Below are 24,697 nucleotides of genomic sequence, written 5' to 3' on the forward strand. Positions count from 1 at the left end.
CAGCCCATTTCCACCATGTTATTGAACAGCTGCGTTGGCAGTTATCCTGCTCTCTGCACGTAAGGCAAACAGTTACAGAAGCCTTGAAACCAGACACGTTTAATACACGCATGCGCTTCAAAATACAAATATACGGTGCCTTCTGAAAGCATTCAGACTCATTGACATTTTCCACAATTTGTTACGTTACAGCCTCGTTCTAAAATGCATTGAATAAATGTTTTTCCTCATCAATCTACACACAATACCCAATAATGACAAAGTGAAAACAGGTTTTTAGACATTTTAGCAAATGTATAAAAAAACTGTTTAAAAAAACTGAAATACCTTATTGACAAAGGTATTCAGACCCTTTGCTATGAGACTCAAAATTGAGCTCAGGTGCATCCTGCAGTCCACAATCATCTCCTTTGTCTTGATCGCGTTGAGGAAGAGGTTGTTGTCCTGGCACCACACGGCTTGGTCTCTGACCTCCTCCATATAGGCTGTCTCATCGTTGTTGGTGATCAGGCCTACCACTGTTGTGTCATCGGCAAACTTAATGATGGTGTTGGAATCGTGCCTGGCCATGCAGTCGAGGATGAACAGGGAGTACAGGAAGGGACTGAGCACGTACCCCTGGGGGGCTCCAGTGTTGAGGATCAGCGTGGCAGATGTGTTGCTACCTACCCTGACCACCTGGGGGTGGCCCGTCAGGAAGTCCAGGATCCAGTTGCAGAGGGAGGTGTTTAGTCAGTGTGGACTACTACGCTCCAGTCCCGTCTTGGTCCTGGAGGGCAACAGTGTATATTAATCAAAGCAATGCTGGGTAGAATATCAGCCACCAGATGTATATTTCTGTTGTTGAAAAGACAGTAAAATGTGATAACCAAGCTGTGCAAGAGCAGACATTTGCCGAATGTGTTTAAATATTTCCTGTGTCTTGTGCTATTGGAAACCCTGCTCTCCCAGTACAATGCACAAAGGCTGCTGTTCACTGACCCTGTGTCATGTACATTTTTCTCTAAATGGACTGGAATGTTATACTCTGGTTATTTTCCTTCTTCCTGAGTGTAAGGCATGGGTTTAGCAGCTGACAGTTTCTGCCCAAGGTGTCTTGTCATCTGAGTGGGTTCACATAAAAACCACACTTATCAATTGACGTGGGTTCAAAACGACAGAAATATGTTTTTGAGTGTCTCTAAATGGACTCAGAAGCATTGGTTTAAGATGGTTTCAGTTCGAAAACGAGTATTTCCATTCTCTCTGTTTTCTCAGTATTGAGAGAACTTGGCTCAGAGAGGCCGCTCGGGAAGACTCAAGATCCAGGAAACTTTCATTCCAGCGTCCTCATGAGGCACTGTGGCAACAGCACAAGGTCAAAGACGCCGCATCACAGAGAAGTAACTGGAGACTGCCTGGAGTGTATTAACATACGGCAACCGTCAAGCTCCGCTAATAGCCAGTTCACAGGCCAAGGGCCCCCAGAGACGTCCCAGTGATCCACAGGCAGAGGGTTCAGGACCACAAGCAGAGATCAGTGGGGTGTGTATGTGAGCATGTACATGCTTCTCTGTGCATGAGGTCCTGTTTTTTTTTAAAGAACAATAATGGCCGATATAAATAAATGTCCCCTCCCCTATTATATGAATAAGAGAGAGAGAGAGAGGTTAAGAGGCATACAGATGTTAAACAAATCAAGACAGAACTGTCAATAAAATCAAGAGAGCTCTGTCAACCCCTGTCAAACAATAAAACAATTCTGGGATATTTAAAAATCTAGAATGTTGAATCACTTGGTAAGAATTATGCAAAGCTAGCACAACATATTATTTAGACAGAAAAGTTTCGTAATGCTCAAGGACCATCGAATATTATTCCAGAACCAACCATTTACATTTTAGTCATTTAGCAGATGCTCTTGTCCAGAGCGACCCCCCCCCCCCCCCTTTCATTTAGAGGGAAAGTCTGTGGACTTTTTTCCCCCACAGGCAACCATCTATAGTCTGAGGCTTATCAATAGTCTGAGGATTTGATTTCCGCAAAGCTTTAATGTGCCATTTCACCTCCTATTGTTAATGCATTTACCATGATCCATTCACATAGACATTTTATGGTCCTTCACGTAGTCCTTTTTGGCCTTTTCTTTCCAGCCCTCAGAAAGGCACAGAAGGACACACGGATGATCGTGAAATATGGAAAAGCTGAGGCTCTCTCATCTGGTAAATGAATGATCTATGAGTCATTTTGTACCCAGAATATTCTCTTACTGCAGTGATTCCTTTCAATATGACTTAAGAGAGGAGGAATGATCGCCATTTGAAAAGGACAGCAACAGAATATGTTACACTGCTTTTGCTTGCAGTTGTAATGATTTGCACATGTAAATCTGTCTGGCTGGACTCACTGTAAAATCACCGAAGTGATACATCTCCAAACTCTAAACGTTAATCGCGGCATCATACTGTAAAGTTGTGAAATAAAATATGCTCAACTGGGAGTACAGAACGTACAGAACTATAAAGATTAGATGAGCATTTCAGCAAGAGCCCCGTCGCAGATGTGTTGACAAAATCCCGTGTGGCGAAGAGGTGGCGATAATAATCAGAACGTTTCAATGAACTCTTCACGGGTGTCTGAACGACAGAACAAATCAGTCTCTGGGAGAGTACTGCTCAAAGTAGGGCAATCTTTATCAATCTTAGCCACCCACTGATACACAAACACAGATCAAGTATTTACATCATTTCCCACCAAAGATAAGTCTTAATAGCTAGCCTAAAAAAATGTTGATGAAGGAAACAGATATCATTAATGTGTTGGACAGACATTTCAGTGTTGGCCCAGGAATCGGATTATTTTCCCCTGTTAAAAAAAACACTGCAACTATCCGGGACGTATTAAGCACTGTAACGGGAGGAGGTTCTCCATTTCCACCTCTTTGCGCAAGAATTGAGACTGAACAGAGTTAAGACTGGAGGAAAACATCTGCCATTCTGGTATCTGTCATCTCAGCACTCAAAACACTTACACTATAATACGGTCATCCTCTATATGCAGATATAGCCCGGAGCCTCCACTCATCTCTCCTAGCAGGAACCCAGGGGGGCTTCAACCCCGCTGTAGCTGGACTACATGTATTTGTACTCTCACACTAGGCTGTATCTGCAGCCTTAGATAGAATCTATATGGTCCACACGGCTATCATTTACATGTAATTCTATGGTGTAGACATTTCCTATAGTGAAAAATAGGTCCTATTAGGGAGCTCATTATAGCTCTATTATGTTGACACGCCACCCTGATGGGACGTCTATGCACCCCCGTCATTAACAGCAGGAACCCGGGGCAATAAACAGGGAATTCCACAATGGACACATTAACCCCATTAAACTACTGTTCGCGGTCAAGGTTTCAATGTTGAATGAGTGTTTTGAATTTTGAATGTGAATGTGGATTTTTTGTTTGTGAAAGAGTGATTCCCTGGAAACATTTTCTTATTAATTGCAAACTGTTTGAGACAGTGTGTGGATAAGATGTGGATATAATTATTCAATTTTTCCTTTACTCCATACCAAAATCAATGGGAATTTGTTCCCTTCCATTAGTTGACTATATGGCTTTAGTTAATTGTTTCAGTATGTCTAATGGGAGTCTCCAGCGGCAGGGTTGGGGAGTTACTGATTACATGTAAAGTTGCATGTAATCTGATTACAAAACAAATGTAATCAGTTAAGTTACCAGCTAAAATATTGTAATCCCATTACAGATACTTTTGAAAAACTAGATGATTACTTCTTGGATTACTTTTTTATTCAGATAGGATGAAAATATACATTTGACACATTTCTGTTTTCTCAATGACATTCAGTTCAATTCAAACCTGCTGATTAGAAGGTCCTGCGTAGATTTGATTTTCAACCAGCAATTATCAGGAGATAACACTGGTCAACTTTTTCCACACGTTTACAGTTCATCAACTGTTGCACATTATGATATGAACACAACAAAAACATAATTTCTTGACTGGGCCTTTAAGGGACTTTCGACTTAACGTCTTATCCCTGTGCCTATCAGCCTTTTATTTAGATTATGATTGAATTTCAAGTCAAATTCACAATATTTTCCTTCTTCTTTGTATATATCTCCAATCATGTGTTTTAAAAATGGCGCCGGGGGAGAAGGCAGATGTTTTACGTGTCCCCAACCGATTGTGTTTTTGTTAGTTTATTTGCGTTTTTTGTAACTTATTTTGTACATATTGTTGCCACTATCGTCTCTTATGACTGAAAATAACTTCTGGACATCAGGACTGGGATTACTCATCACAGACTGGCAGAATATTTATTTTCCTTTAACGAGTCTGACGAGCCCGACGCAAACTATATACTGCTTTCTCGGGAATAGGCCCAGATTCCCGTGATTTGCATGGAGAGGCGGCGGAGAAAAAGGGGCCAAAGGGCAGGCTGCCTTCTGAGAATTTCTAGGCGATCGAATAAACCCCCACTTCCTTCCATTCTTCTAGCAAACGTGCAATCTTTGGAGAAAAAAAATTGATTAAACGCGCAAGATTAAACTACCAACAGGACATTCAAAACTGTAATATCTTATGCTTCACGGATTCGTGGCTGAACGACGACACTATCAACATACAGTTGGCTGGTCATACGCTGTACTGGCAAGGATAGAACAGCGGCGCCTGGCAAGACAAGGGACCGAGGGCTATGTATTTTTGTAAATAACAGCTGGTGCACGATATAGAGTATCTCATGATAAGCTGTAGAACACTGTCAAGGCCGTCGAAAGAAGTAGACCAAAGAGCAGCATTGTGAGCGTACATTTGACTTTATTTTAAAAGGTCGCCAACAAAACAACAAACAAAGGAAACAACCGTGATGCTTACAGGGCTAAGTGCCACAAACAAAGTTAACTACCCACACTGAAAGAAGGGAAAAAGGGCTACCTAAGTATGATTCCCAATCAGAGAAAACGATAGACAGCTGTCCCTGATTGAGAACCTTACCCGGCCAAAACACAGAAATAAAGAAACCTAGAAAACAAAAAATAGAATGCCCACTCCACATCACACCCTGACCTAACCAAATAGAGAGATAATAGCCCCCTCTCAAAGGTCACGTGACTTCTTACCGGCTCTCGGGATTTCTTACCTCTCCTGCACATTACTTTTGTCTACCTTTTAAACTCTCCTTAATATTGTTTTGCATTTTCCTATGTGCAAATAAATACAAAAACATTAATTAAAATAAGGGGAAAGTAATCCAAACGTAATTTACAGTAATCCGATTACATTGCTGAGTTTGAGTCATCTGAAAGATACATTACTGATTACAATTTTTGGACAGATAACTGGTAACGGATTACACTTAAAAAGTAACCTACCCAACCCTGCCCGGCGGCTTGTACGTGGTGCCTGGAAGCCAACGTAAAGGACATGGGCGAGGGTATGGGTGGTCTGACCAATACAAGAAAACAGCACTTCACATCGATACAAGATGTGTGAATTTGGGCATCAACTTTATCCTTAGTCAGAAAAGTCTAGGGTTAAGAGACACGTCAAGTAGCGTATAGAAATAGGAAATTATTAATAACCAATGATAAAAAAATAAATGTCTTCTTCGCGGCAGGGTAGCCTAGCGGTTAGAGCATTGGACTAGCAGCCGAAAGGTTGCAAGTTCAAATCCCCTTAGCTGACAAGGTACACATCTGTCGTCCTGCCCCTGAACAGGCAGTTAACCCACTGTTCCTAGGCCATCATTGAAAATAAGAATTTGTTCTTAATTGACTTGCCTAGTTAAATAAAGGTAAAAAAAATATATTTAAAAAATACCAAAACTAGAAAGATCAATTGAGAATACAGTGACTCAGAGTATGTCTGCTGAACAACTGAAAACAGACTGGGACAGAGTACCTGCGCTATTTTAATATCTCCAGGGTTTCTTCATACAGTAGTACTAGCTGAACAAAGGCAAGACAACCAGCCATCAATAACTTTAAAAGGCCTTAGCACTGCACTGCACACCAGACAAGGTCTGAGGTATGTGTAAATTGGCTACCAGGTCCATGGAGACGGAGGCAGCACATGGTTTACACATTAAGGAGCAATAACTTGCACTACGCGTGTGTCAGTGGTGAGGAGAGAAGGTCACACCTGGGACCTATTCAATTGGATGATGTCTCAACGTATTTACTGTACATAGAAGAGGACTATACACATACTGTATATGTGTCTTAAAACGCAATGGCTATACTGCTCTACCAAGCAAAAAGGCAGTAACTGCTCATAGCATGGAACTGATAAAAATGGCTTTTTATTTACCTTCGGTTTCAAATCAAAGTCAAATCAAATCTTATTAAGTCACGTGCGCTGAATACAACAGGTGTAGTAGACCTTACAGTGAAATGCTTACTTACTAACGAGCCCTTAACCAACAATGCTGTTAAAAAAAATACAGATAAGAGTAAGGAGATAAAAAAGTAACAAGCAATTAAAGAGCAGTAGTGAAATAATACCGAGTCAATGTGCAGGGGCACCGGTTATTTGAGGTAGTATGTACATGTAGGTAGAGTTTACCACAGTTTCACCGTAACTTTATGCAGTGACATGAACTCATTAACTCAATGACATTAACTCATTTTCAACCAAATTAGCAGTTGCTGCCTTTTTGCTTGGTAGGGCAGTAATAGTGTAATCGGCCATAAAGTTGAGAGGAAGCCCAATGCTATTTCATCAGAAGGGGACCCTAGTGATTCTAGTATATTTTGTATAGAATGTATTCTCTTCGACGTTGAGTGGATAACCCTGTCTGTTCTATCTATTGCAATTCTAAAATGCAGCTCCAGAAGTCCTTGCAGAAAAAGGCAACGGCTGGGTTCTGGCTGGATATGGAAGCAGGAGGAGCTAACAGATCTGAGACTCTCATGCAGACTAATTGAAAAGCCAGGAGAAGCGAGAGAAAGAGAAGGAGAAAGAGCAAGCCCTGCCACATACAATCTCTCTTTCCTCTGTCTGAGAGCTGCACCAGAGAGGTCCGCATGGGTCTCTGGGCTCTGTCTGAGAGCTGGTCAGATGTATTATGTCCTTGTGTCCTCCCGTCTGCTTTTAGTGCAACGGCAAGGTCAGGAGGAGAGATGTGGGGCTGAAACCCCCTGCATGTTTTGTCAGTGTCCCAGAGGGTTAGAGTTAGATAGTCTAGTCTAGTGTGCACTTGGGCAGATGTCCGCTCTTAGTGGTTTAATTGTTTTTACCATTCCCATTGGTTGCCTAGTTGATTCATAGATTGATCCAAGACGAGTTTGGGGGGGGGGGGGGGGGGGGGACAGGTCTGGTGACTATACCTTCTCTCCACACTGTAGCCTATATACCATTCCAACATGGAATACCTCAACATGCAAACACCATCAGATATACTTGATGGCAAGAAGTGCACTGGGTTAGTCAGATTTTATGAAATATAGGAGAACATATTAACTGGAAGGATGTTCACTCTCACGGGACAGATTGCCAAAAATAACTAACTGAAAGCCACACCCCCAATAAGCCACGAATATGACTGAGACATATGTCACTGTGCTTCTATGGCTATATGCACTATGCCACTGCCTATTGCATATGTTAATTTAGAGGGCCGATTCAGGCTTAGAAATGTATGTTTTCCTACCCACTTCTCAGTATTTGGTATTAAGACTTATCTTACTCAGTCGCGTAAAGTGCTCTGCAAGCGCGCTCTGAATACATTTCATTCAATCGCCGAAAACCCTCTGGCCAACAGATTTTCTCGTGGATTTTCAATAGGGTTTCCAGTACATTTATCTTAATTAAGCAATCCCTTTAAATACGGTGTACCTTTTAGTTCGAATTTTGTTGACAGACTCGCTAGACTATATCGTGAGAACGGGTTCAGAATATTAGGGATCATTTAAAGATAAACATCTAAATATATGCATATTCGTCTCCGTTTCAGCACCAATTGGTTGATTTAAAAAATAGTCTGATCTTGTAGATTATTTAGGTTTAGGAAAGTATTTTTGAACCATTAAAAAAAACAGGTTTGGAGAGCCTTTACCCCAGGAAAGAAAGTAAACGGTGGTATGATTCATTCTGAAAATGTATCCATTCAGTACTTCAACCCATTGTAAAGTTGGAAAATTAGTGTACATATCATTCCTATAGGGAGAATAGTGTACAATAGTTGGTTATGCCCTTGTCTATTGCCTGCACTAACCATGGGACTGTATGATGACACGGCCAAGTATTGCACCGTGTGTCGAGTTCAAACTGTTCGGGGTTGGTTTGCATTGGGTTACATTGGGTCCATAACAATTGAAATAGCCTACATGTTTTTATACATTATGAACTGTTACAAATGATCCTCGGCAACAACGAAACGGACGCGACAGCGTTTACAGAAGAATAAAATGAAGGTAAACGAAAGAATGCAATTAAATGGAATGATAATGTAGGCTATACCAACTGAAGGGAACTAACAGTAGATTGGAAGTTGAATATGTGTGGTTATTAGTCATACTGATATGTGTAGTTATTGGTCTATACTGATAGTGGCTAATATTGAACATGTTACTAATTGGAAAAAGAGAATGTCAGGGTAGCCTATAATTAAGACATTAATTAATTATGCAAATTAAAAGGCCTTACGATTTAAATTATGCATAATGGCACAGCATTTCATAAACTTTACTGTGGGGAAGTTGATATGTTGATACACTACCATTCAAAAGATTGGTGTCATTTAGAAATGCCTTTGTTTTGGAAAGAAAAGCACATTTTTTGTCCATTAAAAAAAACATAAAATTTATCAGAATTACAGTGCAGACATTGTTAATGTTGTAAATGACTATTGTAGCTGGAAACGGCTGCTTTTTAATGGAATATCTACATAGGCGTACAGAGGCCCATTATCAGCAACCATCACTCCTGTGTTCCAATGGGATGTTGTGTCAGCTAATCCAAGTTTATAATTATAAAAGACTCAGTGATCATTAGAAAACCCTTTTGCAATTATGTTAGCACAGCTGAAAACTGTTGTCCTGATTAAAGAAGCAATAAAACTGGACTTCTTTAGACTAGTTGAGTATCTGGAATACAGTTCGAATACAGGCTCAAAATGGGCAGAAACAAATAACTTTCTTCAGAAACTCGTCAGTCTATTCTTGTTCTGAGAAATGAAGGCTATTCCATGCGAGAAATTGCCAAGAAACTGAAGATAACGTACAACACTGTGTACTACTCCCTTCACAGAACAGTGGAAACTGTCTCTAACCAGAATAGAAAGAGGAGTGGGTGGCCCCGGTGCACAACTGAGCAAGAGGACAAGTGCATTAGTGTCTAGTTTGAGAAACAGACACCTCACAAGTCATCAACTGGCAGCTTCATTAAATAGTTCCCACAAAACACCCGTCTCAACGTCAACAGTGAAGAGGTGACTCCGGGATGCTGGCCTTCTTGGCAGAGTTCCTCTGTCCAGTGTCTGTGTTTTTTTAAGCATCTTAATCTTTTGTTTTTATTGGCCAGTCTGAGATATGGCTTTTTCTTTGGCCAGCTTCCCGGAGTCGCCTCTTCACTGTTGACGTTGAGACTGGTGTTTAGCTCTTTTCCAGTTGTAAATTACAGTGCATGGAGAATGTTATTATTTCTATAGAAAAAAAAGATCTGTAAATGCATTTTCCCACTTGGAACTGGTAGGTTCACTAGATGTTATTCATGGTTCCTCGTGGGTAAAGGTAGTGGAACTATTAGGGAATTAAATCAAGATTAGAATACGGTCTGTGTTGACACATCTCCGCCTCACCTTCATATATTCAATCTCCATCCCGAATGAATAGCAGGTGAATAGCATGCTATCCTCATGCTTAAGATCAGAATCCACATAGAGAGAAACGTGCATAAAAACTTAATTACGGGGCCTCCCGAGTGACACAGAAGGCTAAGGCACTGAATCACAGTGCTAGAGGTGTCACTACACACCCGGGTTTAATCCCGAGCTGTATCACAACCGGCCGTGATCGGGAGTCCCATAGGGCAGCGCACAATTGGCCCAGCGTTGTCCGGGTTAGGGGAGGATTTGGCCAGGGGGGGGCTTTACTTGGCTCACTGCGCTCTAGTGACTCATTGTGGCGGGCCCAGGGCCTGCAGGCTGACCTCGGTCGTCAGTTGAATGGGGTTTCCTCCGACACATTGGTGCAGCTTGTTTCTGGGTTAACCAGGCGCGGTTTGGTGGGTCATGTTTTGGAGGCCGCATTGCTCGACCTTCGCCTCCCGAGCCCTTTGGCGAGTTGCAGCAATGAGACAAGATTGAAATTGGGGAGATAAAAAGTGGTAAAATACAAAAACATACATTGAATTACGTTCCATTTAAGAGCGCTTAACTCGGGTCGGAATCCACCCTTTAACAAGAAAGATAATTTAGTGCCTTTATCAGAGTCAACACACCTATATATTTGCTATCTGCTCTCAGCCTGGTGAATATTAGGAGATTACCGACGCCGGAGATGAGAAGCAGGTACGGGGAGTTGAACATTTAATATAGGTGAGACATGGAACAGGACAAGAACAGCGTCAGAACCAGGTAACAAATGACATACGGACACTAATGCAGCAGCGGTGAACAGAGATGGAGAACCGACAAATATAGAGGAGGTAATAAACAGGTGATAGAGTCCAGGGGAGTCCAATAAATCGCTGATGCGTGTGACGAGGGAAGGCAGGTGCGCGTAATGATGGTGGCAGGAGTGCGTAATACAGGGAAGCCTGGCACCCTCGAGCACCAGGGGGGAAGAGCGGGAGCAGGCGTGACAGTATCCCCCCCCCCCCCACTCTAGGGGCACCACCCGGCATCCCACCTGGGCGAGCCTAACGGGCCGGCCGAGGCACGGACGCTGGACAAGCCGGCTGGTCGTAAAACCCCAGCGAACCGGCAGAGGCGTGGGAGCCTGGCGACCCGTCTGAGGCGTGAAAGCCTGTCGATCCTGCTGCGGCGTGGGAGACCGATGACCCGGCTGAGGTGTAGCAGCCTGACGAGCCAGCTGGGCGTAAAAACCTGACGATCCGGCTGAGACCTGACGCGGGATGGCCGCCTGCCGAGTCAATCGGGGCAAGGAAACCTCTCGAGCCAGCTAGGACGTGGGAGCCTGACGAGCTGGCTTAGGCACCCCTGGTTCCATCGGCGGCGGGCCCCAGACCCGATGTCACCACCAACCAGAAAGCAAGCACTCACCCGAAGCTTCGTTTGCCTGCTGCTGCATTCTGTAAGGACCGACACCGGAGATGAGAAGCAGGTACGGGGAGTTGAACATTTAATATAGGTGAGACATGGAACAGGACAAGAACAGCGTCAGAACCAGGTAACAAATGACATACGGACACTAATGCAGCAGCGGTGAACAGAGATGGAGAACCGACAAATATAGAGGAGGTAATAAACAGGTAATAGAGTCCAGGGGAGTCCAATAAATCGCCGATGCGTGTGACGAGGGAAGGCAGGTGCGCGTAATGATGGTGGCAGGAGTATGTAATGCAGGGCACCCTGGCGCCCTCAAGCGCCAGGGAGGAAGAGCGGGAGCAGGCGTGACAGAGATGAGCGATAAAATTGTAATTGATCCTCTTTGCTCCATGGAAAATGTATAGAATAGCAGGAAATTAGCTTTAAAATAGCTACATTTGATCTTTTCCCCATGACAAAATGTGTACAATTGCAGGAAGTTAGCTGCTTTTTGTTGGCCCACCAAAATTTTTGCTGATACTGAATCACTGGTATTATATAACAGATGTTGATGAAGTTGTGAAATTGTGTAGCATAACCTCAATGTGAACTGCACCCAAACTATACAAAGATAAATTATTCAGTGTTGCCAAATCAGTGAAATAAACCATTCTATTAGTCAAGTTAATAGAAGTTATTTATTTAGTTATGATTAAGTTTGAATAAATGAGTTATTTTGTTTTTTTGGTCATGTGTTCATCAACACCAGGTCGGGGAAGCTCAAACTGCGGAATGGATATATGTATGGCTTTGACAAAAAAAAGAATCAAGAGGTGAAATTGTAAAAAAACATATTTTAAAAAAGGAGAAGGAGAAAGAGAGATTAAAGGGATTCCATGCTCGATAAGATCTGCAGAGTTGGCCTGCAGGAAGTGATCTCATACAGTTCAAGTTCTCTGTTTGCATTGAAACTCCAGCCAGTGGAGCAGGCCAATCTGATACACATCTGAAACTTCTTGATCAGACTCTCTTATATAATATACAGACATGCATAGAGGAGCAGACCTAAGTGTTGTTTCCCTACCAGTGGGTCAAAAGACAAGGGCAAGGGCTAACCTGACCATCACATTGTTCATTCCAAAAATTAAGATGAATTGATGACAAAAAGAATCTGTGGAGTAGCTGAAGGTAATGTACCTGAAATAACCTAGAAAACAAATTCATCCAGATATCAACAGCAGGAAGACCCATTCCTCTATATTTGTAGCACTCTAAGCCCTCAGCATGATACTGTATCTAGCCTACTAGCATTATGGAAAACACGATCAGGTAGCCATCTGGAAGGATATTATCCTGAACCAAAATTGTTTGACTTGGAAAAGACCAGTAAGATATTGGACTGTTTGAAATATACTGTATTTTGCCCCTGGGATGGTCAAAAAAAGCAAGACTGTCACGCCATGACCTTAGAGAGTCTTTTTATGTCTCTATTTGGTTTTGTCAGGGTGTGATTTGGGTGGGTAATCTATGTTCTGATTTTCTATGTTTTTGTAGGTTTATGTTTTGGCCGGGTATGGTTCTCAATCAGGGACAGCTGTCTATTGTTGTCTCTGATTGGGAATCATACTTAGGCAGCCTTTTCCCTTTGGTCATTGTGGGAAGTTATCTTTGTTAGCTTCACGGTCATTTGTGTTATTTCTTGTTTTGTTTGGTGACATTTGAACTATTAAAAGGAAAATTCACGCTCACCACGCTGCGCTTTGGTCCACTTCTTCCCATGACGGTCGTGACAAAGCCAGGTTACCTGCCGTGACAGTGATGCAGTAGTGGGCCCTAAAGTATCAAAAACAAAAAGGTATACTTAAATTTGCCCACTATAATAGAATAGATTCAGAGAACAATAACAGCCATTGCTTGAACTGTGACTGTTGGATGACCTGTACAATGGTAGAGTTCCTACTTGTATTGGGAAAGCCACAATTAACTTCCTTGCTCTTTTTCATCTTGACCCTAAAAAGCCCTGCACACTAAAAAAGTACTTGTCTGCATACTCTTCCATTTCCCTCCGATTTTGTAAACCTGCGTAGTCGCACATCTTGGTCCAATCATCTAACACTCTACCGATGTCATAATGAATTTTGTCCCTCCTGTCTTTTCACATTTTCAGGCGCAGTGTGCCGAGGATGAACTGTGTGCCGAGGATGAACTGTATTCATATATAATGAATAAATCCAGCCACGTATAAACTCTCTAAACGTCACAGACAACAGACCTTTCAAAAAAAAGACCAGATGTTTACAAGAAGCTGGACATGGAATTCAGTACCAGTGATGGAGTGTCTCACGGTTGAATATACATCAGAAACAGAATGGAGGGGGATAAAAAATGTCTAAACAACTAGACTATAGGAGTAATCAGTCCCTGGGACAAAAACAAGGATTTATCTGAGTCGCCACTCTTCCTCTGTCTGCAAAACTGGGATAGTGAAACAGTTTCCATTATTGTGGATGGAGCTGAAGTGGTTGATGTGGTTGGTAGCAGGGTTGCGAGAAATTCCATTAAAAGTTATGAAAACCATATGGCACAAGGGAAAACCACCGTCCAGCACAGCAAGCCCCCCTCCTCCACACACTCAGTCATTACCCGCCCCCTCTTCCAAAAACATACAATCCTTTTTCCTTCACGTACCCTCCTTCTTTCTTTCTTCCCTCCCTCCCCCTCTTTTCTTTCTCCTGCAGATCAGTTAGAATGCTGCTAACAACGCAGAGGTAGACAAGCAGGGAGCTCAGGAGAAGGCCTCGGACTAAATACCTCTTACTAATAACAGACGTGTTTTGTTCGGGAGAAGTGGTCGAACATTGAAACAAGGCTGAAATAAACTTTTTGAATTAAAAAATAATAATAATTTAACTTGGAGAGAGAGGTGTAGGGAGGTGGGAAAAAAGACAGTGGTTACAGATGGGGAAGATGATCTGTGCCTTGCGCTCCTTTGCTCTTCTGTGGGCCTGCTGGCTTCCCTGGACTCTGGGACAAGAGCTGCAGGAGCAAGATGCTCTCTGCGCTGCAGGTGGCTGCTACGCCGTCTATTTCCAACGCAAGACTTTTCGGGAGTCAGCAAGGTTCTGCAAGGACAAAGGTGGTTCCCTGGCAACCCTAAAGAGTTCTGAGGAGGTGGCTGTGGTCCATGAGCTCCTGTCGTCTGTGGAGCAACGCGGACCACGGGCCAGGGTCAGACTGTGGATGGGGCTCCATCGCCAGCCCAGACAGTGCTCTGCCACACGCCCACTCAGGGGATTCCAATGGATCACAGGTGAACAGGACACGCAGTACACCAACTGGCTGAGGGCGGACTCCCCTAGTACCTGTGCCGCGCCCCGCTGTGTCGTCATGAGTGTCAACACTGCTGCTGACACCCGGGAGCAGCACGACAACTTCAAGTGGCTGGATGGCTCCTGCTCGCTGACTGTGGATGGATTCATGTGTCACTACACCTACCGGGGGATGTGCCCTTCTCTGAAGAGTGAGGGAGGCGGACCTGCTCTGTATACCACCCCTTTCAGCCTGCTCAGCACCATCCTCACTCACATTCCCTTTGGCTCAGTGGCCACCCTTCCCTGCCCAGATAATGAAGACAGCTTAGGAGACCAGTCTGTTCTTTGCATGCTGAGGGAAGACGGGAGTGTGGGCTGGTCAAAGGATTCCCCCCTCTGCTCTGATGGCCTCCAGGACTGGTGTGAAGAAGAAAATGGTGGCTGTGAACATTTCTGTCAGAATGCTGAAACACAGTATTACTGTGAGTGTTCTGACGGCTTCACTCTGGCAGAGGACGGCCATACCTGCCAGCCGAACCATTCCTGTGGCAATGCCAACTGTGAGTTTGATTGCGAGGAGACCGCTAAGGGATTCCGCTGCAAATGTCCAAACGGATACCTGCTGGCACCTGATGGACGCAACTGCCTGGATGTGGATGAGTGTCTCCGGGCCCCCTGCCTTCATATATGCGCCAATTCTCCTGGGACATTCGAGTGCCACTGTAACCAGGGCTACGAGCCCGATGAAGATGGCGAGTGTGTGGATGTTGACGAATGCAACGATTCCAGTCGCTGTGAACACCGATGTGAGAACACACCCGGTTCCTTTGCCTGCCACTGCCGCCAAGGCTACACTGAGCTGCCCGACAATCCAGGCTTATGCGAGGATGTGGATGAGTGCCAGACCCCAGCCAGCTGCCACCAGAAGTGTCTCAACTATATGGGTGGGTTTGAGTGCTATTGTGAGGCAGGATATGAGCTGCAGTCAGACCAGTACTCCTGCATGGCTATTCCAGAAGGCGATGACCAGTATTCATCAACAACCACCTCGTCCTACCAAACCTGGGTTACAGACCAAGACTGGGTTACAGACCCCACACGTTTGGAGTGGCTGACAGAGCAGACAGTCCTTGAGAGGCTTCCGACTGACCTGGGCTGGTTTACAGAGGCCCCGCAGGAGGAGACAACATCTACACCGGTTCGTCGCAGGCCGTCGGGTGGCCGTAACTCACACTGGGGTGTTCTCGCACGGAGAAAGCCCGCTCGGAACACTGTCACACCCTCGCCCAGCTCCTCCTCGCAGGAAGATGATGACACTCAAAGCCAAGCAAGTGATCCCTCAGTGGTGTCCAGGGTTAGTGACAGCCACCGCCCAGCAGTCCAGAATGACAAGGGAGCTGGGAGAGTGGTAGAAACCACAGACATAGACTCTGACGCTAAGGCCACCACCACCACCACCACGCTCAGAGTCCCACCTCCAGCCCAAACAGTGTTTGCATCAGGGGCCCAGTGGCCTGAGAGTAAAGGCAAAAGGAAGGATGACAAGAGCTGGCTACTAGTAGCACTCCTGGTGCCCCTGTGTGTTTTCATTGTGGTGATGCTGGCTCTAGGCATTGTGTACTGCACTAGCTGTGCTGTAGAACAAAACAAGAGCATCACTGACTGTTACCGCTGGATCAGCACCTCCAAGTCAGAGGGGGAAAACAAGGTGAAATCTCGTGCTTGACCATTAGAGGTGACACTGTCTTTTTAGTGAATAGTTCTGAAAGAGGGGGGTGAATAGGGAACATGGTTGAATAAAAGGACACAGACAGGATCCAGACCACCCAGCTGATGGCCTCTGCCGCCACCACTTGTGAAACTGGACCCCTGCAATACTCCCGTGGAACATCCCAGCGTCTCGGAAGTCCATGTAGGAAGAATGCTTATTTTTGGTGCTCCAAAAATCACGACCACGTTTAAATGAAGCAGTGTTTTTTTGTTTTTTTTTTGACGTTGTAAAGATCTGATAAATGGTCATGAGGACAAGGGGATATGACGTCGTCGAGGGGAAGTGGATCCTATTTCACTGCTGGTGCTTTTTTTTTACCCACCGTCAGAAAATATCTTAAGTAATTGTTCATTCAACAGGTGATAAAGTTAACGGCATTATGTGGAGTAGACCTCGTCGTTGAGGCTGCTCATAATAAACAGAATAAACTTCAGAGTACTAATTTAAGAAACCCAGATGACAAACAATCCCATCACATGAATTGTGTGGAGGTGAAAAGAAACGCTCCAATTATATAATATTTGGATATGTTGCCGTTTGCGATGTTTACCCACGTGTGTTCGTCAGGCCTAATCAAATTGTGTCCTTCTAGATGCACTGAATATGCATTGGATTTGAATAAAGTCAATAAACCATTGCTGTTTTGTTTGATTGATGTACCTCATACCGTGAAATTATTAGGAATATTGTGTAATTTAGACTATCCCAACAGCCTTGTTGGGACAGAGAGGTTTCAAGTTCAAATCCCTGAGCTGACAAGGTGCAGATCTGTCGGTCTTCCCCTGAACAGGCAGTTAACCCACTGTTCCTAGGCCGTCATTGAAAATAAGAATTTGTTCTTAACTGACTTGCCTAGTTAAATAAAGGTTAAAAAAAACAGCAAAATAAATTTGTGTTTTTATCTGCCTCTTTTTGTCTTTAATTGGGAAACAGCGCCCCCAAGCGGTAGGGCCTAGGCCTATATTTGTAAAAGATTCTAGTAGATTTACAACTGTATCCCTTTCACTAACCAAAACATGTGGGGTTCTCTTCTCCTTAAGTTAAGACTCTATCTATTAGGTCAGAACACATCATAATCATCAGGACTTTTACTCAGCCTATAGTAAGTGATCATGCTATAATTGCTTATCATATCCATCTACTTATTTACATTTACATTTAAGTCATTTAGCAGACGCTCTTATCCAGAGCGACTTACAAATTGGTGCATTCACCTTATGACATCCAGTGGAACAGTCACTTTACAATAGTGCATCTAAATCTTAAAGGGGGGGGTGAGAGGGATTACTTATCCTATCCTAGGTATTCCTTAAAGAGGTGGGGTTTCAGGTGTCTCCGGAAGGTGGTGATTGACTCCGCTGTCCTGGCGTCGTGAGAGAGTTTGTTCCACCATTGGGGGGCCAGAGCAGCGAACAGTTTTGACTGGGCTGAGCGGGAGCTGTACTTCCTCAGTGGTAGGGAGGCGAGCAGGCCAGAGGTGGATGAACGCAGTGCCCTTGTTTGGGTGTAGGGCCTGATCAGAGCCTGGAGGTACTGAGGTGCCGTTCCCCTCACAGCTCCGTAGGCAAGCACCATGATCTTGTAGCGGATGCGAGCTTCAACTGGAAGCCAGTGGAGAGAGTGGAGGAGCGGGGTGACGTGAGAGAACTTGGGAAGGTTGAACACCAGACGGGCTGCGGCGTTCTGGATGAGTTGTAGGGGTTTAATGGCACAGGCAGGGAGCCCAGCCAACAGCGAGTTGCAGTAATCCAGACGGGAGATGACAAGTGCCTGGATTAGGACCTGCGCCGCTTCCTGTGTGAGGCAGGGTCGTACTCTGCGGATGTTGTAGAGCATGAACCTACAGGAACGGGCTACCGCCTTGATGTTAGTTGAGAACGACAGGGTGTTGTCCAGGATCACGCCAAGGTTCTTAGCGCTCTGGGAGGAGGACACAATGGAGTTGTCAACCGTGATGGCGAGATCATGGAACGGGCAGTCCTTCCCCGGGAGGAAGAGCAGCTCCGTCTTGCTGAGGTTCAGCTTGAGGTGGTGATCCGTCATCCACACTGATAAGTCTGCCAGACATGCAGAGATGCGATTCGCCACCTGGTCATCAGAAGGGGGAAAGGAGAAGATTAATTGTGTGTCGTCTGCATAGCAATGATAGGAGAGAGCATGTGAGGTTATGACAGAGCCAAGTGACTTGGTGTATAGCGAGAATAAGAGAGGGCCTAGAACAGAGCCCTGGGGGACACCAGTGGTGAGAGCGCGTGGTGAGGAGACAGATTCTCGCCACGCCACCTGGTAGGAGCGACCTGTCAGGTAGGACGCAATCCAAGCGTGGGCCGCGCCGGAGATGCCCAACTCGGAGAGGGTGGAGAGGAGGATCTGATGGTTCACAGTATCGAAGGCAGCCGATAGATCTAGAAGGATGAGAGCAGAGGAGAGAGAGTTAGCTTTAGCAGTGCGGAGCGCCTCCGTGATACAGAGGAGAGCAGTCTCAGTTGAATGACTAGTCTTGAAACCTGACTGATTTGGATCAAGAAGGTCATTCAGAGAGAGATAGCGGGAGAGCTGGCCAAACACGGCACGTTCAAGAGTTTTGGAGAGAAAAGAAAGAAGGGATACTGGTCTGTAGTTGTTGACATCGGAGGGATCGAGTGTAGGTTTTTTCAGAAGGGGTGCAACTCTCGCTCTCTTGAAGACGGAAGGGACGTAGCCAGCGGTCAGGGATGAGTTGATGAGCGAGGTGAGGTAAGGGAGAAGGTCTCCGGAAACTTCCTATGAATACCCTCTTTATAATGCAGTTGAGTAAAGTAGAGTATAGTTCAGTACAGTACAATATAGGTTATTGTATACTGTCCTCTACTCTAGTGCTCTACTGTACTAAACTCTACTCTACTGTACAGTACAGTACAGTACGGTACTTTATTGTACTGACCTATACTCTTCTCTAATGGTCTTTACTGTGTACTACACTCTACTGTACTATACTGTAATGTGCTGTCCAAACCAAATGTTTGAAGCAGGCGTTATGATTGGTTCAGAATTGGACGGACTATATTTCAGATACTTTTCAACGTCCATGGATATCCGGTGTTGGTCAGTGCTCAGCGGGTGAGAGGGCAGTTACATTAAATGGACACACGACAGAAAGAGAAAGAACACACTGAACACGCGACAGAAGGCAAATTAAATCGATTATGAGCTGAGCATAACAGTAGGCCAGTGGAGGGAGGACAGTAGCAGGTGACCCAAATGTGGTTGGGTCACTATAGCCTACCTTCACTCGTTACTTCTGTGAACTTGCATTATCCTCCCTCCTCATGAGGGAGAGAAATGAGAAAATATCCTAAAGATATGTGGGTTTTTGGTAACAGAATGACAAGACACTCGTCAATGTTTCTTAAACTTACAGAAGGCAAATCATTTCTGCTAAACTAAGCAGTGCTGTGTTGGAGACCATCTAAAGCGAGACCGAATCCGAAACCGAATCAAGGCGAGACCAGAAAAATGTCCAATTCAAGATCATGATTGTAATTCTGTCAAATCGCCACCATAAGAGTTCAAAATGTCCATTATTTCTGTGTTCATATTTTAGAAGAATATATATATAGACACACTTTAGACACAAATGATCACTAACCCAAAAACAGTGGGGAAGAATGAGGGCCTTCTACACCTTCAAAGAAGGGCTATACAATAATAAATATTATTATGCTATTCTTTTCAATGATGTTCTGATTTAATCTCTTCAGTTTCTTAAAAGGAAAGTGTTAACACTGAAGAGAAAAAAAGTTCCAATCAGGATCCGGGTGTCACAAGAAGTGGACCAAGGTGCAGCGTGGTAAGCGTACATATTCCTTTTTATTAGAATGTTGCCAACAAAAACAATACAAAACCACCGTGAAGCTTAACAGGGCTATGATGTCTCTAACAAAGTTAACTACCCACACTGAAAGGAGGGAAAAAGGGCTACCTAAGTATGATTCCCAATCAGAGACAACGATAGACAGCTGTCCCTGATTGAGAACCATACCCGGCCAAAACATAGAAATAAAGAAACACAGAAAACAAAACATAGAATGCCCACCCCACATCACACCCTGACCTAACCAAATAGAGAAATAAAATGGCTCTCTAAGGTCAGGGCGTGACACCGGGAAGATAAATCTGGCTAGCTAAGTAAGCTATTGGCTAGGCCTTCAGAAGCTAAATAGAACGCATCTGCCCTGTATTAGAGCAACATTTTGGAGTGACAGTGGAATCAACCAATCACATTTTGACATGTAATGGTTGGGACCATTTTTACAAAAAACCGAATGGAAACTTTTGCCTTCTCTAAGGTCAACGGGGCACTGCACAATAGTGAGCAGTAGTTTTCCACGGTCTAGCTATCTATCTTTTGTTGTAGGCTAGTTTGCAGCGACTGCAGCAGGTGTTGTCGAAGAGGATGTTGTTGCTCATTTGAATAACTTTCAACAACAAGTTAACCTTTTACTACATTGGGCTGAATCAGGGTCACACAGAGTGATTATTGGTACTCTTAAACAAATCAACTTTGAAGCAAAAGTATACACCTCACACACATGGTTATGGGCTTAAAAAAGAAGACACCTGTACCATGTCAGATATAGAGTTGAAATGTATTCAATTTTGAGGTTGCATCCCAATATTCCACTTTATATAGACGTCACAGAAGACTGAAATATAAAATATAACAAAACTGTCCAAACGAGTATAACATTGTTGATGCCCGTAGCATTGAATGCAAGGGAAGCCAGCGAGCATTTGGTCTCCCTTGATAAAAAAATAAAATAATTATAACCAATCATCGTTGAGCTAAACTGAGTGAGTGGTCCTGGCGCACCAAAAAAAAGTGTCAAGGGAAGCCCGTTTGGATTCGCCTATCAAATTGCATTGGGAACATAATGTCATTGACAGAAACAACTTGAATTGTTGCATCTCATTGTGTTGTTGTACTCTGGTGGCTAGCTAGCTAGCTAAAAGTGTCCCTTTCCTAAATTAGCCATGGATGGAGATACGGATTTGGACTTGTGGTTTTACTTAATTCTCCATACAGGCCAGTGATTATAACAGTGATTCTGATCCAACCATTAATTCATACATTGCTGTGCTCTTGGCCTGAGAAGATGGAAGTTCAATGCGTAGCTAGATCATCTAGTAGATGTAGAAGGCTAATGTTAACTAGCTAAAGTGGCCCACGAATGGAAGTTAGGCTAGCGAGCAAGCATTTTATACAGGTATCCTAGGACAACAAACAATAAAAGCATATAGTGTATGACATAGTGATAGACAGTTTTGGCAACATGAAAGGGAGGAGGATGGCATTGGCATTCTCTACAAGTAGGGTGAGTCAACATGTTTTTCTACTTGCAAGCATGCACACCCACACACACAGAAATCAGAACCATGGACAGCCACATCATATTACGTTTATGTTGATTGGACTATATTGTTTAATGGTATCTTTTTGTTGTCACTGTACTACACTAAGCATAGGTGATTTGATGATGTTGAAATGTTGAAGATGAAACGATGCTGGAGGCAGCTCCTGTTTTCTGTGTGACTTGCGGCAACTCTCTGTGGTTCTAAGTGAATAGTTGTTTAGTGGTCCAGAAATGAGGGAAACATTAACTTGCTTGACCATGCTGTGGGCCATGTAGGTCATGTAACTGTCTGTTACATGCCATATCCTTTGTGGACTTCACCGGACAGGGGTTGTCCTCTAGTTTTGTGATGAAACAAAGGTGTGGTTCAATTTATTCTTATTGTATTCTTATTGTCTCGGCCTTTAATCATATGAACTAACAGGATTATAGAGAAAACAACGCAATTATCCCAACACAGGTTGTAATATGACTTTTTTTACTGGCTTCCCCAGTGATTTTAACCACGGATCGCTACTTTACATAAGTGTTGGTATTACCGTTCATGTCATTTCAGCATCATGAACCTGTCACACGCTGAAAGCCTTGGTCCAAAAGGTTCGCCACTGCGCAAACATGTCTATAATCGATATAAAGACTGTTCAGGTATGAATGTTTTAGGAAGGAGTGTATATATTTGGCCTGGCGAAGCACTGTTATGCGCTTACTGAATGGAAGCTGATAATTATGAGTTTTTTAGTACGCTGTTCTCGGCTGGTCTCCAGATGTAATTACGAGTCCTCGCTGTCCGAAACAGAGTTACGACCGACACTGAGACAAGACCAAGAGATTCAAAATGTGGTATTGAGACCGGACTCGTACTACAACACTAAATAAATATACATGATGTTATTAGTTGACAGGGGTCTTTACTTCAACATGATTGTGTTTTGATATATTTCTAATAGCTTTTAAGACTTTTTCTGGTAGATGTTTTCTAATACCCCTTTTCCATCTGACAAGAAATGCAAGCCTTTGCTTATTCCAAACTTTTAGGATGGAAAATGGTTGAACATTTTATATATTTGGTTCAGATTTGGACCGACAAAATCCCCCCAAAACATATGGAATTTTAGCTTTCATTTCACAATAAATATGATGTGCTCCTATCAACTTCAAGTTAGTATTTATTGGGCTTTTTACATGGAAATGCAGGATGCCCAGTACTAGCCTAAATTACCAGGCTGTATAAAGCGATTCACCTATGTCTTGCTTTTGTAATTCATATTATAAATAAATGCTGTTATAATTCACATGTAAAGTACTTTTTGCACACAGTCGTAGATACGAAACAACACCTACAAAAGTAATTGTTGGAAAAACATTTATCGACGAGGATGGGATTCGAACCCACGCGTGCAGAGCACAATGGATTAGCAGTCCATCGCCTTAACCACTCGGCCACCTCGTCAGTTAAAGTCATTGCGGAAAATATCAGTTTATATACATTTGCTTCACTGTTTAACTTTTAGATGTCTTTGCGCCGGTTTACTAGCTACCGTAGTAAGGCTAATGTAGCTATAGATTTATACAACATTCTAAGGTGGGAAAAGCAGTCTCATCTCAGTCAGTTGCCACTGTGCAGTGTGCAAGATAGGCGTCAGCGGAACATTTGATGCTAGTTAGCTGTCAACAGTCTTTGCACAACAGAGCTGTGGCAGTTTTTTAACTCACATTTATTGATTACTGTACAGTAAGCTAAAAAGTTTCAATCTTTATCATTGTAATAACGTGCAGTATTTAATAGGCTGTACATTAAAGTGTGTTAGTTAAGTTGAGTCCATTACATTTGTTGTAAAATTCACAATAGTACTTGTTTTGGAGAGATATATGGACCTTACAGAAATATTGGCTCCATTTCTTCTTGCCTGGAAACCCGATGTTGAATTGGATTGAATTCTATGTCTGGCAGAAAATAGCGTTTGTTTGAATCAGGAAAGTGTCCTCTCACGATCTCTACAAGACATAATGTTGTCTATGAGATATCTTGTAAGAGCCTTATGCATAATGAATCCAATCAGTGTCATAAGTAAAACAGATTTGGTCATGTGGCGAGTATATTTTTGCCAATAGGATGAGTATCGAATGCCAGCGGAGGTTATACACCATATATACAGAAGTATATGGACACCCCTTCAAATTAGTTGATTCGGCTATTTCAGCCACACCCGTTTCTGACAGGTGTATACAATTTAACATACCGCCATGCAATCTCCATAGACAAACATTTAGCAGAAGAATAGCCTTACTGAAGAGCTCAGTAACTTTCAACGTGGCACCATCATAGGATGCCACCTTTCCAACAAGTCAGTTAGTCAAACGTCTGCCGTGCTAGAGCTGCCCTAATCAACCGTAAGTGCTGTTATTGTTTTTGGTATCATTTATTGCAATGGTCAAAAACTGTACAGCACAAGCAGACTGAACATTTTTTTGAGGGTTTTCATGATTTCACACTCACAGCCGAGGTCTTGCAAGGAATCGTGTCGATGACTGTTCTTCCTTCACAGGCTCCTGTTTTGGATTGGACAGTGACTGAAGGAGTGGGATGGGTTTTGTTTGTTGATGTGTCCAGTGACGTGTCCTTAAGTAAAACATACTTGAACGTACTACTTAAGTCGTTTTCGGGGATATCTGTACTTTACTTTACTATTTATATTTTTGACACTCTAGACCCAAACTGCTACAGACCTATATCTATCCTACGCTGCCTTTCTAAGGTCTTCGAAAGTCAAATTAACAAACAGATTACCGACCATTTCGAAACCCACCGTACCTTCTCCGCTATGCAATCTGGTTTCAGATCTGGTCATGGCCACGCTCAAGGTCCTAAAGGATATCACTACAACCGCCATCGATAAGAGACATTACTGTGCAGCCGTTTATTCCATGTGTATCTCTGTGTTGTTGTTTGTGTCGAACTGCTTTACTTTATATTGGCCAGGTTGCAGGTGTAAATGAGAACGTGTT

The 24,697-nt window shown here is 43.5% G+C and overlaps 1 protein-coding gene, 1 long non-coding RNA gene and 1 other non-coding gene across 3 annotated transcripts; 1 reads left to right on the forward strand and 2 right to left on the reverse strand.

The window, feature by feature from the left end:
* Positions 1-612: 612 nt before the first annotated feature.
* Positions 613-24,424, reverse strand: LOC124006208. The gene is made up of 3 exons (XR_006833744.1): positions 24,189-24,424; positions 12,966-13,049; positions 613-769 (listed from the first exon to the last, which is right to left on the reverse strand). It is a non-coding gene; the product is annotated as an uncharacterized LOC124006208 (long non-coding RNA).
* LOC124006201 (endosialin-like) lies at positions 13,943-16,935 on the forward strand. Its single transcript, XM_046316047.1, has one exon. It carries the CDS (start codon positions 14,175-14,177, stop codon positions 16,251-16,253), a length of 2,079 nt encoding a protein of 692 aa, XP_046172003.1. The 5' UTR covers positions 13,943-14,174; the 3' UTR covers positions 16,254-16,935.
* trnas-gcu lies at positions 23,060-23,141 on the reverse strand. Its single transcript has one exon. It is a non-coding gene; the product is annotated as a tRNA-Ser (tRNA).
* Positions 24,425-24,697: the final 273 nt, after the last annotated feature.

This window comes from Oncorhynchus gorbuscha, linkage group LG02 (genome assembly GCF_021184085.1).
Source record: "Oncorhynchus gorbuscha isolate QuinsamMale2020 ecotype Even-year linkage group LG02, OgorEven_v1.0, whole genome shotgun sequence".
In the NCBI taxonomy this organism is placed as follows: domain Eukaryota; kingdom Metazoa; phylum Chordata; class Actinopteri; order Salmoniformes; family Salmonidae; genus Oncorhynchus; species Oncorhynchus gorbuscha.

Bases quoted from the DNA above. Each gene is read 5' to 3' on its own strand.
- LOC124006201 (XM_046316047.1), top strand. From the start codon at position 14,175: ATGGGGAAGATGATCTGTGCCTTGCGCTCCTTTGCTCTTCTGTGGGCC.